This window comes from Ambystoma mexicanum, chromosome 14 (genome assembly GCF_040938575.1).
Source record: "Ambystoma mexicanum isolate Mex_15411 chromosome 14, UKY_AmexF1_1, whole genome shotgun sequence".
Lineage (NCBI taxonomy): Eukaryota > Metazoa > Chordata > Amphibia > Caudata > Ambystomatidae > Ambystoma > Ambystoma mexicanum.
This window is the reverse complement of record NC_090940.1, coordinates 596,109,336-596,121,603: the sequence shown is the minus strand read 5'-3', so window position 1 is coordinate 596,121,603 and position 12,268 is coordinate 596,109,336. Positions and strand designations below refer to the sequence as shown.

Below are 12,268 nucleotides of genomic sequence, written 5' to 3'. Positions count from 1 at the left end.
ACTTTGTTTAAAGCGAGAAAGCAAATGAACAGTAAAAGGAAGAAGATTCATTCCTAGAGAAGGGAAGAGTGAAACTAACACAGTGAACTTTGAATCAAAGTGGTCCTTCAGTGGTCTGACAAATAAGCCACGCACAGTCGAAAGTCCTCGACATCCGCAAGGGGTCTGAGCCCAACAGAGGGAGACCGAAGGTTGTGTTGAAAGTTATTGTGAATGGTCCAAGCCCGACAGAGGGAGACCCGACGTGAAATAAGCTTGGGGAAGGGAGCCCCCCCCTTGCAAATTGTATTGAACTTTATCGTAGGAGATCTGAGCCTGACAGAGGGAGATCTAAAAGAACTGTGTGGTGAAAGGCCTGAGCGCGGCAGAGGGGGATCTTTTGGATACATTTTGGATAAGACATTATATTGGAAGAAAGAGAAAGCATCTCGAGCATGGAAGGCGACGCGGGCCTCGATCCACGGCTTTTTGAACTGTGTGTATTGTGTTGAAAGCCGAGCCAGAGTGTGTCATCGTGCCTACAAGCATCACCTTACTGTGAGGCCTGACGTGGGAAGGAGAACAATGATTTTTTCTTTTGTAGAAATCTTTCCTATTCATGCTTTTTGTACAAGAGATAGGGCAGGGATAAGGTTTTTTAGCATAGGCCATTTTGATTTGACAGACTCCACTAGGACTGTGTTATTTATTATTGGATGGCTGAGACTACTCCCATCTTAGTTATAGGGCAGGATAGGAGTTTTTCCAATCCCAACCATTCAAATAAAGGTTTTACAAATTGTACCTATTGTGTCAGTCGCTATTTGTGATACCATGCCTCCCCTACAGAAGCAAAGCTGCAGAACCAAGGAGAGTAAGAAAGAAACAAAGCATTGGAAGGAGACAGAACATACTTGGAGGGGAGAGGAATGAATGAAGGAGGGTAATATACTTGGTAGGGAAAGAAGAGAGGAAAAGAGGGGAATGTTCTGGTGGGGAGGAGTAAGAGGGAAGGAGGAAGAACAGACCTGGATAGACCTGAAATGGGTGGAGTGGAGAACATGTAAGAGGCAAGTGGAGGAGGCAAGCTAACAGAGCAGAGAGCCCAGAAGGGTGGAGCAGAAAGTTGAAGAAGGATAAAAGGACACAGAACAAAAGGGCATAACAATGCAAAAAATACACACAAGTTTATTTTCGAACCTTTGATTTTGAGATTTAAGTTCAAACGTTTGTTTTTCAAACTTCCAATCAAAAGACCTTTAATCTAGGCCAGCAGCGAAATATGGCTGCTGCCCAAATAGTTGCCCATCTGAGCATTTTGAGAGCAATGCAGATTAACATTAGTAATAATAATAATGTATGATCACTTTAGATTCCCAGCAGCCCTAGAGTGAGTTATGAAGCTTTTAAAGAAGGTATCCAGATAGTGTAAATGCTCCTGACCACTTAATGTAGTGGGCCCGTCTCATTTGTATGCAGTCCTATTAGCATATAACTTGGTGACAAATTATATGATATGATAGGTTATTTATAACGCGCTTAATACCCAGATGTTTCTAAGAGCGGACCCGGGGATCGAAGCTGTGGTGCTCCGTGTTGTCTTGCTTCCAAGGCGAGCACGTTGCCCCTGAGCTATCCTCTCGAGACAATTACTGTGGCAGATGAAGTCCTGCCTTGAAGTGTTGGATGAAAGGGTGTTGAAGGACCAATACTAATCACAGGGACAAATATTGTTCCAATATGCCAGAGGCTATTTGCCTTGTAGACCTGCTGCGGATATGGGCATGGCACGGCACAAGATTCACACCATCACAACAAAAAATCTTTTTTTTTATATAAAGGACATAAATCTGGAGAGGCTGCATAGAGTCACTAGGAGAATCCCTGGGAACAGGTGCAGAAGTTCTCAGATTGGGGTTTTTGGCAGACCTGTATACGTCATTATGTAATTTTTCTGAATTTCACCCTAAAACAAGGGCCTGCAACCTGTGGCTCTTCAGATGTGTTGGACAACAACTCCCATCAGCCCTATGCACCATAGTCAGTGGTGGGGGATCGTTTGAGATGTAGTCCGAAACACGTTTGCACCATTTTATAGATTTTGTTAAATACTTTTGAGTGCCGTCTTGTTGGGTGCTCCTCTACAGGCCCCTCCTCAAACTCTCCACGTCATTTTTCCGGTTCTTCTCACCTTCAACTATTTGTGCAGTATTTCTGCAGATGTTGCATAGCAACCATCGCGAGAGGGTCAGCAGTGTCACTAGGAGAGGCAGCATTGACCTTAGCTGGGTGGACAGGCAGTAGTGACACTGAATGAAGAGTAGGCAGCAGGGGCAGTGGCAGCCGAAGGGTTGGTGACCTAGGAAGGTGGAGAGGCAGCAGCGACAAAGGAAACTTACTTCAGTCACTTCTGAGAAAAAGAAAATGACGAGTCCAAATTGACAGGTGTTTTCTAACTAATTCTTTGACACTCATGGAAATAGAATGGGTCCCTAAAAAAAATCACAAATGGACTGGTTCTTTTTTTTCCCCAGGACGGTAACGGGGAAATGTCTGGTGGGAAAATTAGCAAAATTATAGGTGTTGAGGAGTTGGGGAAGGGGATCATCAGGGTACCCAACTTTTATTTTGAAAAAAAAAAGGGTAAATCAGCAATTCGGTAAAAGTAAAAGTTGGGAAGTGGAGGGCGAATAGTGACAATGGTTGGGAAGGTAAAGCAGTGATTTGGCTAAGGGCAGCAGAATTAGTTCTTACTTTCATAATGCTCAAACCCATTAGCAGTATTTTCAGGTCCTATTCTATCCCCGAAAGATCTTCTAGTTCATTCTGTGGATGGAACTGTGCGTATTTTATGACCGTGTCTATAGGCTGTGTTCTATGCACTCACTCTATAGGTTAGATTCTACGCTCAGTATAGGGTGCGACGAAGAAGTGTGCATTTGTCATGGGCCCTCCCCCTTCACCCATTCTCCCCCCGCCCCTCTATTGAGCCAGTGGGAGCACTACTTGGGATCAGGAATAAACAGTCAGGGCACCTGGCAGAACTTAAACTACCAGACTACCTTCCATGTGCCAACCAATCGCAGTAAAGCAGTATCTCTTTCCCGCTCTTGCAATGCTGAAGTGGGGGCGGGTAGGTAGGTCGCAGCGCGCTCCGCAGATCTTTTACTCAGCCTATGGCTCGGGAGGATATTTCAGGGGCAACTCGGTCGTCTTGGAAGCAAGACGACGCGGAGCAACACAGTTTCGATCCCAGGGTACGCGCTTAGAAACCTCTGGTTATTAAGCGCGTAAAATTAACTAAATATATATATGCTGCATATCAGTATTATGAGGAGCCACAGGGCCTGCAATGGTGAGTTATTTATTTATTACACTTTTGAAACGCCTAGTCACGGTGTTGTAGATTACATAGGTAGGAGAGCAGACAATACAAAGGTCAGCCAAGACATGCAGACAGAAGTGAGGTGACATTCATAGTTGTCGAACAGCCAGGTATTGACTAATTGTTTGAATGTGGAGAAGGATTGTTCGTTTCCGATATGAGTAGGTAGCGTTCTACAGAGTATGGCCGCCGAGACGCAGAATCTAGCACCGCCTGCTCCATGATATGAACTCCATCACGTTTGCAAGAACCAAGGGTATCAGGTAATATTGTCCCCATAAATAATGTCGCCATACATATAATCATGGGACAATATATGGCGTGAATGTGAGCGGGGGTTGCGGGGGTGTTCCCTGCTCCCTTTAAAAAAAATGTGGGTGTTGCGGGGGTGTCCCCCGCAGGTTCCATATGATAATGTCGTCGCATGGCGACATTTTTGCGGGGACATTATCACATGGAACCGAACCAAGTCAATAGAACAAAGCACAGTTTGGTAGTTCGGCCCGCAGACAGAAAGTGGGCTTCTTTCCACTTCTGGTGCCACTGCTTCAATCAAAGCACCTGGCAATGGACTAGAACTGCTGGGGGTACATGCACTGGCAGAGTTAATGCCATCATTTTAATGATACCTCTGCATTAATAAGTAATAGCATGGGTCTGGGTGGCCCCATTGCCCTTTGAACATCGGTCGAGCTTGGCTATATGATGCCGTGCAGTCCAATTACCCGAATGGTAAGGCTTTCCTTGTCTCCCCATTGCATGGATCCATGCCTTGGGAGCATGCACTATGTTATCTCCCTTCCAGGAGTAGTTTGCCATTTTTTTTAAATATATATGTGAACTTTTGCTAGATCTTAAATCATTTCTTTTGATGAATTGTTTTTAAATGCCTGTTTTTTTTATTACAAATATTGTTTAAATGGCTGGTAAGCAGTTTTCTATTTTTTAAGCCCTTGTCCCATCCCAAAGGTAAGTGGCCACCAAATGTAAGACCCCTGATTGGGAGAACAGTCCGAGTTGTCTTCTTGAGAATTCAGCCAATCACTAAATCAAGAAAGACAACATCTGCAAAATGCATTGTGTTCAGACCAGGGCACACGTGTGGACAGATGCAAGGGACATCCCCAGCGCCTCCTCATCATGTATGATTTAAAAACTGCTTCATTGTATTGGCCATGCATGAACCCGTGTCATCTCGCGAGATTAGAACTGCAGACATCCAATCAGAAGATGCGGAACGGGTGACGGACGGCCTTTTCTCATTCACAGTTCTCTGTTTCAGACCCCCTGTAAGTAGGGCCCTGCCGCAGCCGGAGAAACTTCAGACGAACAATGTCGGCAAGAAAAAGAGGCCAATTGAGGTAAGGACAAAAAAACATTATTTCTGCACCCGATGGAGCTTGTCTTCTATTCTTTGGTTGTTTCCCAGGGCGTGTGCATACATGGAACGCATGCCACAGTGATGGACACATCCATTAACGAATACACCAACCAAGTGTACGTTCACATTGCCATTCCATGGGGAGTTGTAAGGGTGTGCACATCAATGTCCTTTAGCAACAGAGGGTTAAAAGAAGGTGATGTATTAAACATATTGTGATCCCTGTTTATAAGTGCTTAGAAGAGGTGTCCTGAAGGGAGCCCTGGAATCCAAAGTTGTAGTTATACTCTTTTGCAAACACACAGGTGTGTAACGGACCCCCCTCTGCTGTGCAATAGGCCCAGTTTTTAAGGTTTCCTCGGGAAGACCTAAGGCATGTGTATTACTTTGAGGTACAGGGAACTCACTGGCACTGACTGCATTTTGCATGGGACCAGGCAGAATGAAGATATTTCAGACCACAAAGATACTGACATTTGGTCAATTTCCTTATTTATTTATTTATTGTTCACTTGTTAGAAGCTTATACAGCAAGCAAATACTGTTTCAAAGTGGAGGGGACAAGGGATGAAGGCAATGTCATTACAACAATGTTCAACAATTAAATACAACAAAAAGAAGAGAACATGGGCAAGGGGAGACACACCTACTATGCCTTGTGAATGTTTAGAACCCCTTGAATTCACGGATTTATAACATTGTGTCCAAATAGTGTTCTGCTTCCCAGGATGTTGAAATGTTAATATAGAAGTGTTCCTGCAGAAAAATTCTATTTCCTCACTTGGAATTTTGAAAATACCAGAGCTGTTCTAAAATTTTCACACGCTTGCTTCCTTTACGCCAGGGTTGTCCAACTCGAGGGCCAAATCCATTTCGGATTTTCAGGATACCCCTCATTAATATTCATGATATAAATTTACATTTAATGATTCTAAATGTATGCCCAGTTTTGCTCATGAATATTAATGAGGGATATCACGAAAACCTGTCAGGCTTCCGTCCCTCGAGGCCTCGAGTTGGACAACCCTGTTTTTTGCAATCATAGAGGTTTTTCTACTTCTTCAAAAGCTTGTGGAAAGTTGTCCCATACCAAGGCCCAGTCAAATGTAGGTCACTTGATGCAAGGTAAGCTTACTAGCTGTACCCAGTTTATCATGCGCGGATCTAGAGCTCTCACTAAATCTTTCTCTCTCTCCCTCTCTCTGCACTATGTATCCCTATCTATGCCTGTCTCTCTCTTTGTGGGGGAGAGGCGCCCTGTCATGTGCGCATATATTAGAGAAACCCCAGCCGTCGCACACATCAGCGTGAGCAGAGAGAAATCAACAGATCCCTTGACTAGGGATCTCTTATGTCCTGCAGGAAGGTCACCATCGTACGGATGGTGCATTGTCAGTACGGGTGGAGGTGAGAAGGACAAAGACAGGCTTGTGGGGTAATGCTTGGGCTCCGACAGACCTCGTAAGGCACCAAAAAGTAAGGACTTTTTGAGAGACAAAATGGAAGTGCTCCGCATTGATTGCAAAAGGAGCTATTAAAAGAAAAGATGGAAAGAAAATGAAAAAGGAATGTATTTAGTTCTTCTAGTTTTACAATTTTACAATCTTCATTCATAATGACTGCTTCTAGTATATATTTTAGTCAGAAAGGTTGGAGGCGTAGGTTGTGGGAGCTGAGGGGGGTGATTTTCCAAGAATATTGTCTTCAGATCCAGCCATTTTTGAGTTGTGCCAAGTCCTAGCCTGTCACTGTTATTGCCTGTTATTGGTCCAGTATTTGATATACTTTTGGATGGCTGGAGGTTTGTAGATGCTTTTTGGCTGAGGAAGAGTAGCTTTCTTTGCTCCGATTGTGTCTCAGGAAACACTACGCCATCCAAGATTCAGTGTAGATACAATGATTGCCAGAGCCTTGAAGTTCTTTATTGCTAGTTGGACGATTGAGTGTCATCCATGTGCGAGTTGTTGTTGTAGAATTTTAGGTCATCCATGATTTTCCCAGAAGGAGGTAGATAAATAGCGAGGAAAACAGATTGCCTCTGCATTGCTCCACAACGGAGCTGATGAGTGTGACAGAGGATATCAATGAAAGAAAATAATTCTGTAAATTACCCCTTTCTACTTCTCAAAACTCCACCCACTGGAAAGGAATTGTGTATGTCCTAAGCTAGCATAGCATCCTCTCTGTCCCCTCTTTTGGCATGAAACTGAAAAAAGTCCTAATAAGGTACACAGATGTGCATTCTGACCAATTGAGCATTCAGTGTGACAAAGACAATTAAGGCAGATTCCGCACTTCTCACATTTGTTACGAGTCGCACAAAAACATTTAGTACAACGGTCTGCAACTTGATGTTTCATCTTCCAGTGTATTTGAGCTGCAAATTGACACTTGTATTACTAGTGAAATTGCCATGTTTGACATGGCACTTACCTTAGGAAACCTCACAATCTTTCCCTGTGCACCAATAATAATTATGTCCCATGATATGGGTATGTTACGTTTGGCAGTGCATTTTACAGTGTTCCAAATCATTTGCCAGAATTGATGGACATCAGAGCAATCAAATACCATGTGTTTATTAAACACCATAAATGTTATGGTGGTTTGAAAAGCATGAAAAAACCCTACAACCTGAACTGTCAGAGTAGAATCAGCCATTTCAGATGAGAAGCTGCACAGGCCACACACATCTCCTCAAAATAGCCATTCTTCGAAGTTCTCTTCCAGTTCAGAGCTGCTGAGCAATGAATTGTGGGTATGCAAATTAGACAAAACATGATTATTGCTCCAGAAAATATATTTTTCATAGAGGGTGGGACTGTATTATGTATAGCTTTATTAAGCCAAGACAGATAGCTCACAAGGATGCCAACCACATACGTGTTTCACCCTCTTTGGCAATCATCAATGTGTTATGGTCTGACATCCTTCTAGCTGGAGCATTGGGATCCATTTAGCAAACATTATCAATGTAATGGGAGTTTAAAAAAGCATATCCTATGTGTGTTAGAACATAGGACTCTTTTACAATGCCAGCACCTGTTTGCTGCCAACAAAGCTGACTGAATCCCACGATCCAAGCTCGCGTTCCGAGCAGGCGGTAGACTGCTCCCCCAACCCATCCTCCCCTCCGGTAACCCTTTCCTCCCCTCCGTGCCCCCCTACCCCACTTACCTTATTCTTTTGGCAGCAGTGCAACTGCTGCCACTGTTTCAGCCTCACAGGCCGCCATGGAAATGGAACAGGGGCTCTCCATGGAGCCCCGCCTTCCAGCTCCACGGTGGCCATCTTAGATAATTATTTAGCATGAATGAACACGACACTCTGAGGAGTCCCATATATTCATACAAAATACATTGCTGTCAGTATCCTGGGTTTCCGGATTGGAAACCTGGGGTACTAATAGCAAAAACACCCGATCCGGTGGGCTGGATCAGGTGGTAACAGTGCCAGGCCCATCATTAAGGCCCTTGCACTGTAACTTGGGCCCCGGGCCGTTACCACCCGATCTGGCCTGCCGGATTGGGTGTTATTGCTTAATTTACATTTAGAGAGTCTAGTCCCCTTGTTTCTTCCTTCTACCCTTTCGGAGGATCAGGCCGCTTCAGATGCTTCCATGCTCCTGGCTAGATTTGATCGCAGTTTGTCCAAGGCAGTTAAGTCAGTTGGCGCCTTGTTGAGCTAGAAGTATAGCTACGGGAAGCCGGAGGGAATGCCCGTGGTACTGCCATGCCCTTAGAATGGGGAAAAGTAAACTAAGACATCTAGCGCACATGTGCGGGAAATAATATGAACAGCATGCATTAACCCCTCATAAGCAGAAGCTGTATATTTACAAAAAAAGGATAGCTAAAATAGAACTACGCATATTCCGTAGTTCAAATATATGTCACAAAATGTTTAAAGTTCTTTTAGAACTTCGTTCACCAAACATTTTTGCTAGTACCATTATTCGATCACAAGCTCTCTATAAAAAAAAAGTAGATCAATATTTTTCAGACAAAATTTGCAAGATTCAGCCAGAACTGGCTACAGCCGAGTTGACCAGTGATCCACTTGCTGCCGTGACAATTTCAGCACATGTTTGCACTCCGTCAGCAATGTTCATGTATTCTCAGCCTATTACTAGTTCTGCATTACTGGAGATCATGGCAGCTCGCTGACTAAAATGTTCCCTCAATGAACCCTGTGTAGCTAGGATTATGATTATAGAGATTTGATCTTCGGTGACTCCTTGTCGCTTTCATTTTATTAATGGTTCGTTTGTATCTGGCTGTGTCCCTGACCGATTAAAGGTGGCTACTGTCACACCTTTACTCAAAAGGTCATTATGGGGCCATAGAAAATGAGCCAAATGTTCACCCTATATCACAACTTCCCTATCCGAGCAAACGAATACGGGGTTGCAATAACCCAACTGCAGACCTTTGTGGAAGGGCAAGGGCTTTTGGACGATGCAAAGGCGGGTTTTTGGCCAGCTCGTTGTACTGAACTTGCGTTGGTAGGCTCCTTTGATGATATCAGAGGAGTGGTGGATGAGTGCGGTGTAGGAGCCCTACTCTTACTAGATTTTACACCGTCAACGACTTGATCCTTTTGGCAGGTCTTTGGCTTCGATTACATCTTTCCTAACTGGAAGAGCTCATTGTTGTATTGCCTCCATTTGTAATCCAAAAAATAACGTGAGCAGGGACACAGGACTCCTCTCTTAGCCTGTGTTGTTCAACCTCTATATGAGACTGTTGGCAGATCTGATTCAGCTCTCCGTCACCTCTTTCTTTGACTATGCTCATGACATCCAGTTAATTTTCCCTCTAGGATATCCCGACAGGTATGAAGTAGACTGTTTCGAAGATTTTCGGGGACAAATTATTTCTTGGTTAACCCTTAATCATCTGAAATCCAACACCCAAGTACGGAAATCATGTTATGCGCTCATCCTTTACGGATAGTTCAGTAAATCCTTTAACCAGTATTTATTTTATTTTGTTATTCGTAGAGTGCACCAAGCCCAAAGGCATCTGGGCGCCGGTTACAGTGAGCGCATCTTTGTGAAACGAATAGAAATAGCACAAGCATCAAGCCGCTGGTTACAGTGAGAGCATCTTTGTGAAACAAATAGAAATAGTACAAGCATCAAGCCGCTGGTTACAGTGAGAGCATCTTTGTGAAACAAATAGAAATAGTACAAGCATCAAGCCGCTGGTTACAGTGAGCGCACCTTTGTGTAACTTATGGAAATAGTACAGACACACTTACTGAGATTTGCAGTGGAGAATTTAGAGCCCATAATGACTCACTGTCCTTTGATTGAGACGGCTGGTGGAGGGTTATTAGTCTTGTGAAAAAGATCCACGTTTTGAGGCATGATGTAGCGGTAGGGCATTTCAGTGTTTTGCAGCAACCCCCTGCTCTTTGCAGTTTCAATCTGGGGATAGTGAAGAGGTGCGAGTGGGTGGCCCGTGTGGGTCTGTTGGATTGTGATTTAATACATTTTGTTAATAGGTATGGTGAGAAACCTGAAGGTACTCTCACCTCCACTCCCCAGGGATCTTTTGTTCAGGTGGCCAGGGAAGGGCCATCGCTTTTGGATCCCGACCCTAGGGGGTGGACAAACGAGGGAGGATCACCCGAGTGGAGGGTCCTTGGGGATTGGGGAGAGGGTGCCTGAGGGTGAGACATGGTATCCCCGCTTTTCCAACCCTAATTTACCCTACTCTCCATCAGCCTTTATATGATATTGCCATTTATATCCTGCCCTACCCTCTGAATTTACATCAAGTACTGGGACGAGGAAGAAGCCTCAAAGAGTAATGCAGAACTCCCATAGGAAATACCAGAATATTACTGACACAAGGAAGAGAGCTATAGAGGAATACCATTACTCAAACCAAACATGTCCCATTAATAGGGTCAAGCAAAGCCAGGCAATTGAGTCTGATACCTTAGACCTGCAACCTATTATTGATTGGCAGCTGTATAAAAGGAGAAACCCCCGAAAGCAAGCAGAGCGTGTTGCGAGAGGAGCAGAAAGAACACCAAGCCGGGATGTCGTGGAGCAGAAGAAACTGGAACGCCAAGACATTGTGGTGAAGCAGAAAGAAGTTGTCTGCAGGAGTGTGGTGGGAGAATTGAGTCTTCAAAGAGCCGGCCGCAGGAGTAACCAGCCCAGCAGTGCCTAAGGCCAAAAACTGTGGGAGCGAATAAGCAGCAAAATCCCACAGATCGACCAGTGAGTTTCATGTGTTAAGAAACCTGGTGCGCGAGTGAATGCAAGTGAATGGATACAATATAGCGGAGTGGTCGCATGCAGTCGGCAGGTTGTCGAAAGTCTCTGAACGAAGAGGACAATCAAGTGTAGAAGGGAATACTGAACTCAACGGATAGAGTATAGTGGAGTGGTCGTGTGCAGTCAGCATGTTGTTGAAAGTCTCTGAACGAAGGCGATAAGCCTTAATGAAAGGATAATCGAGTGTAGAAGTGAACAATTACCTGAAGCTTAGTGTGTAAAACATTGTATCAGAGTGACTGCGTACAAGGAAGGACACATGTTGGAAGGTTTTAGAACAATGGGTAAATCCTTGCAAGTATCAAGGACGAATAACGAGCAACAGAAAACGGGAGCACATGAGCAAAAGTTGAGCAAAACGTAACAAAGAGAGCTTGGGAAGCAAAAGGCACATTGTTGCGCGACCTCTTATGGGTGGACTGTGCAGTCTATCAACTCCGCCTAGACTAGAGGGCCCCAACCAACAATGAAATCAAGGAGACCAAGAAATCTACTCTGGAATATTGTGAACTATTCAAAGTGCTTTGAGCTTTGGGAAAGGGAATCTAGAGCTCCTGTCAAGTGTAGTGAGACTGTTGAATAGCATGAAAAGAGACTTTGAACTTTGGGAAGGAGAACCCAGTTGAATAATGGAGAACCGTTATTGAGCCTTGAGAATCAAAGTACTTAAAGTTTGAGGAAGGGAACCCTGAGAACCCCGTTGAACATTGTTAACCAGAAGGCATTTAAAGCTCGGGGAAAGGAGCCCTGAGAAACCTGTTGAACCTTGTGAAACCGGGGGGCTTTAAGCGTGGGGAAGGGAACCCTAAGAATTCTGTTGACCTTTATAAATCGGAGTGCTTTAAAGCTTGGGGAAAGGGAACCTTAAGAGACCCTGGTGAACTTTGTGAACTAATATGCTATGATCATGGAGAAGGGAGCCAGAGAAGAGCTCCAGCAGAACTCTGTTTTTGCATTGTACTTTTGAACACTATTTGTTGTTGAGCAAGAAAAACCCTTCACTGTGTTTAGTTGGATGTGAGGGCAAGCATAGGCTTTGACACAGACAGACTTTTGTTTTGGACTTACTGACTTAGACTTTCCTTAGTTGCATCAGTTGAGGGAAATCCCCAAATTAGAGATAGGGCAAGTTAGGCCTTAAACCATCCTGACCTTAAATAAAGACGTTTAAAACTTAAACCTTTGTTGTCTGTGTCATCTCTTGACAGCATGCCTGCCTCACAGTATCTAG

General features: G+C 44.2%; 1 protein-coding gene across 1 annotated transcript in view; it reads left to right on the top strand.

Annotated features, from left to right (window-relative positions):
* Nucleotides 1-12,268, top strand: part of EML5 (EMAP like 5) — a 772,681-nt gene that overhangs the window by 652,820 nt on the left and 107,593 nt on the right. The window contains exon 29 of the mRNA XM_069637955.1: nt 4,647-4,725. Coding sequence (XP_069494056.1) covers nt 4,647-4,725 — 79 coding nt within the window. The remainder of the gene's footprint in view (nt 1-4,646; nt 4,726-12,268) is intronic.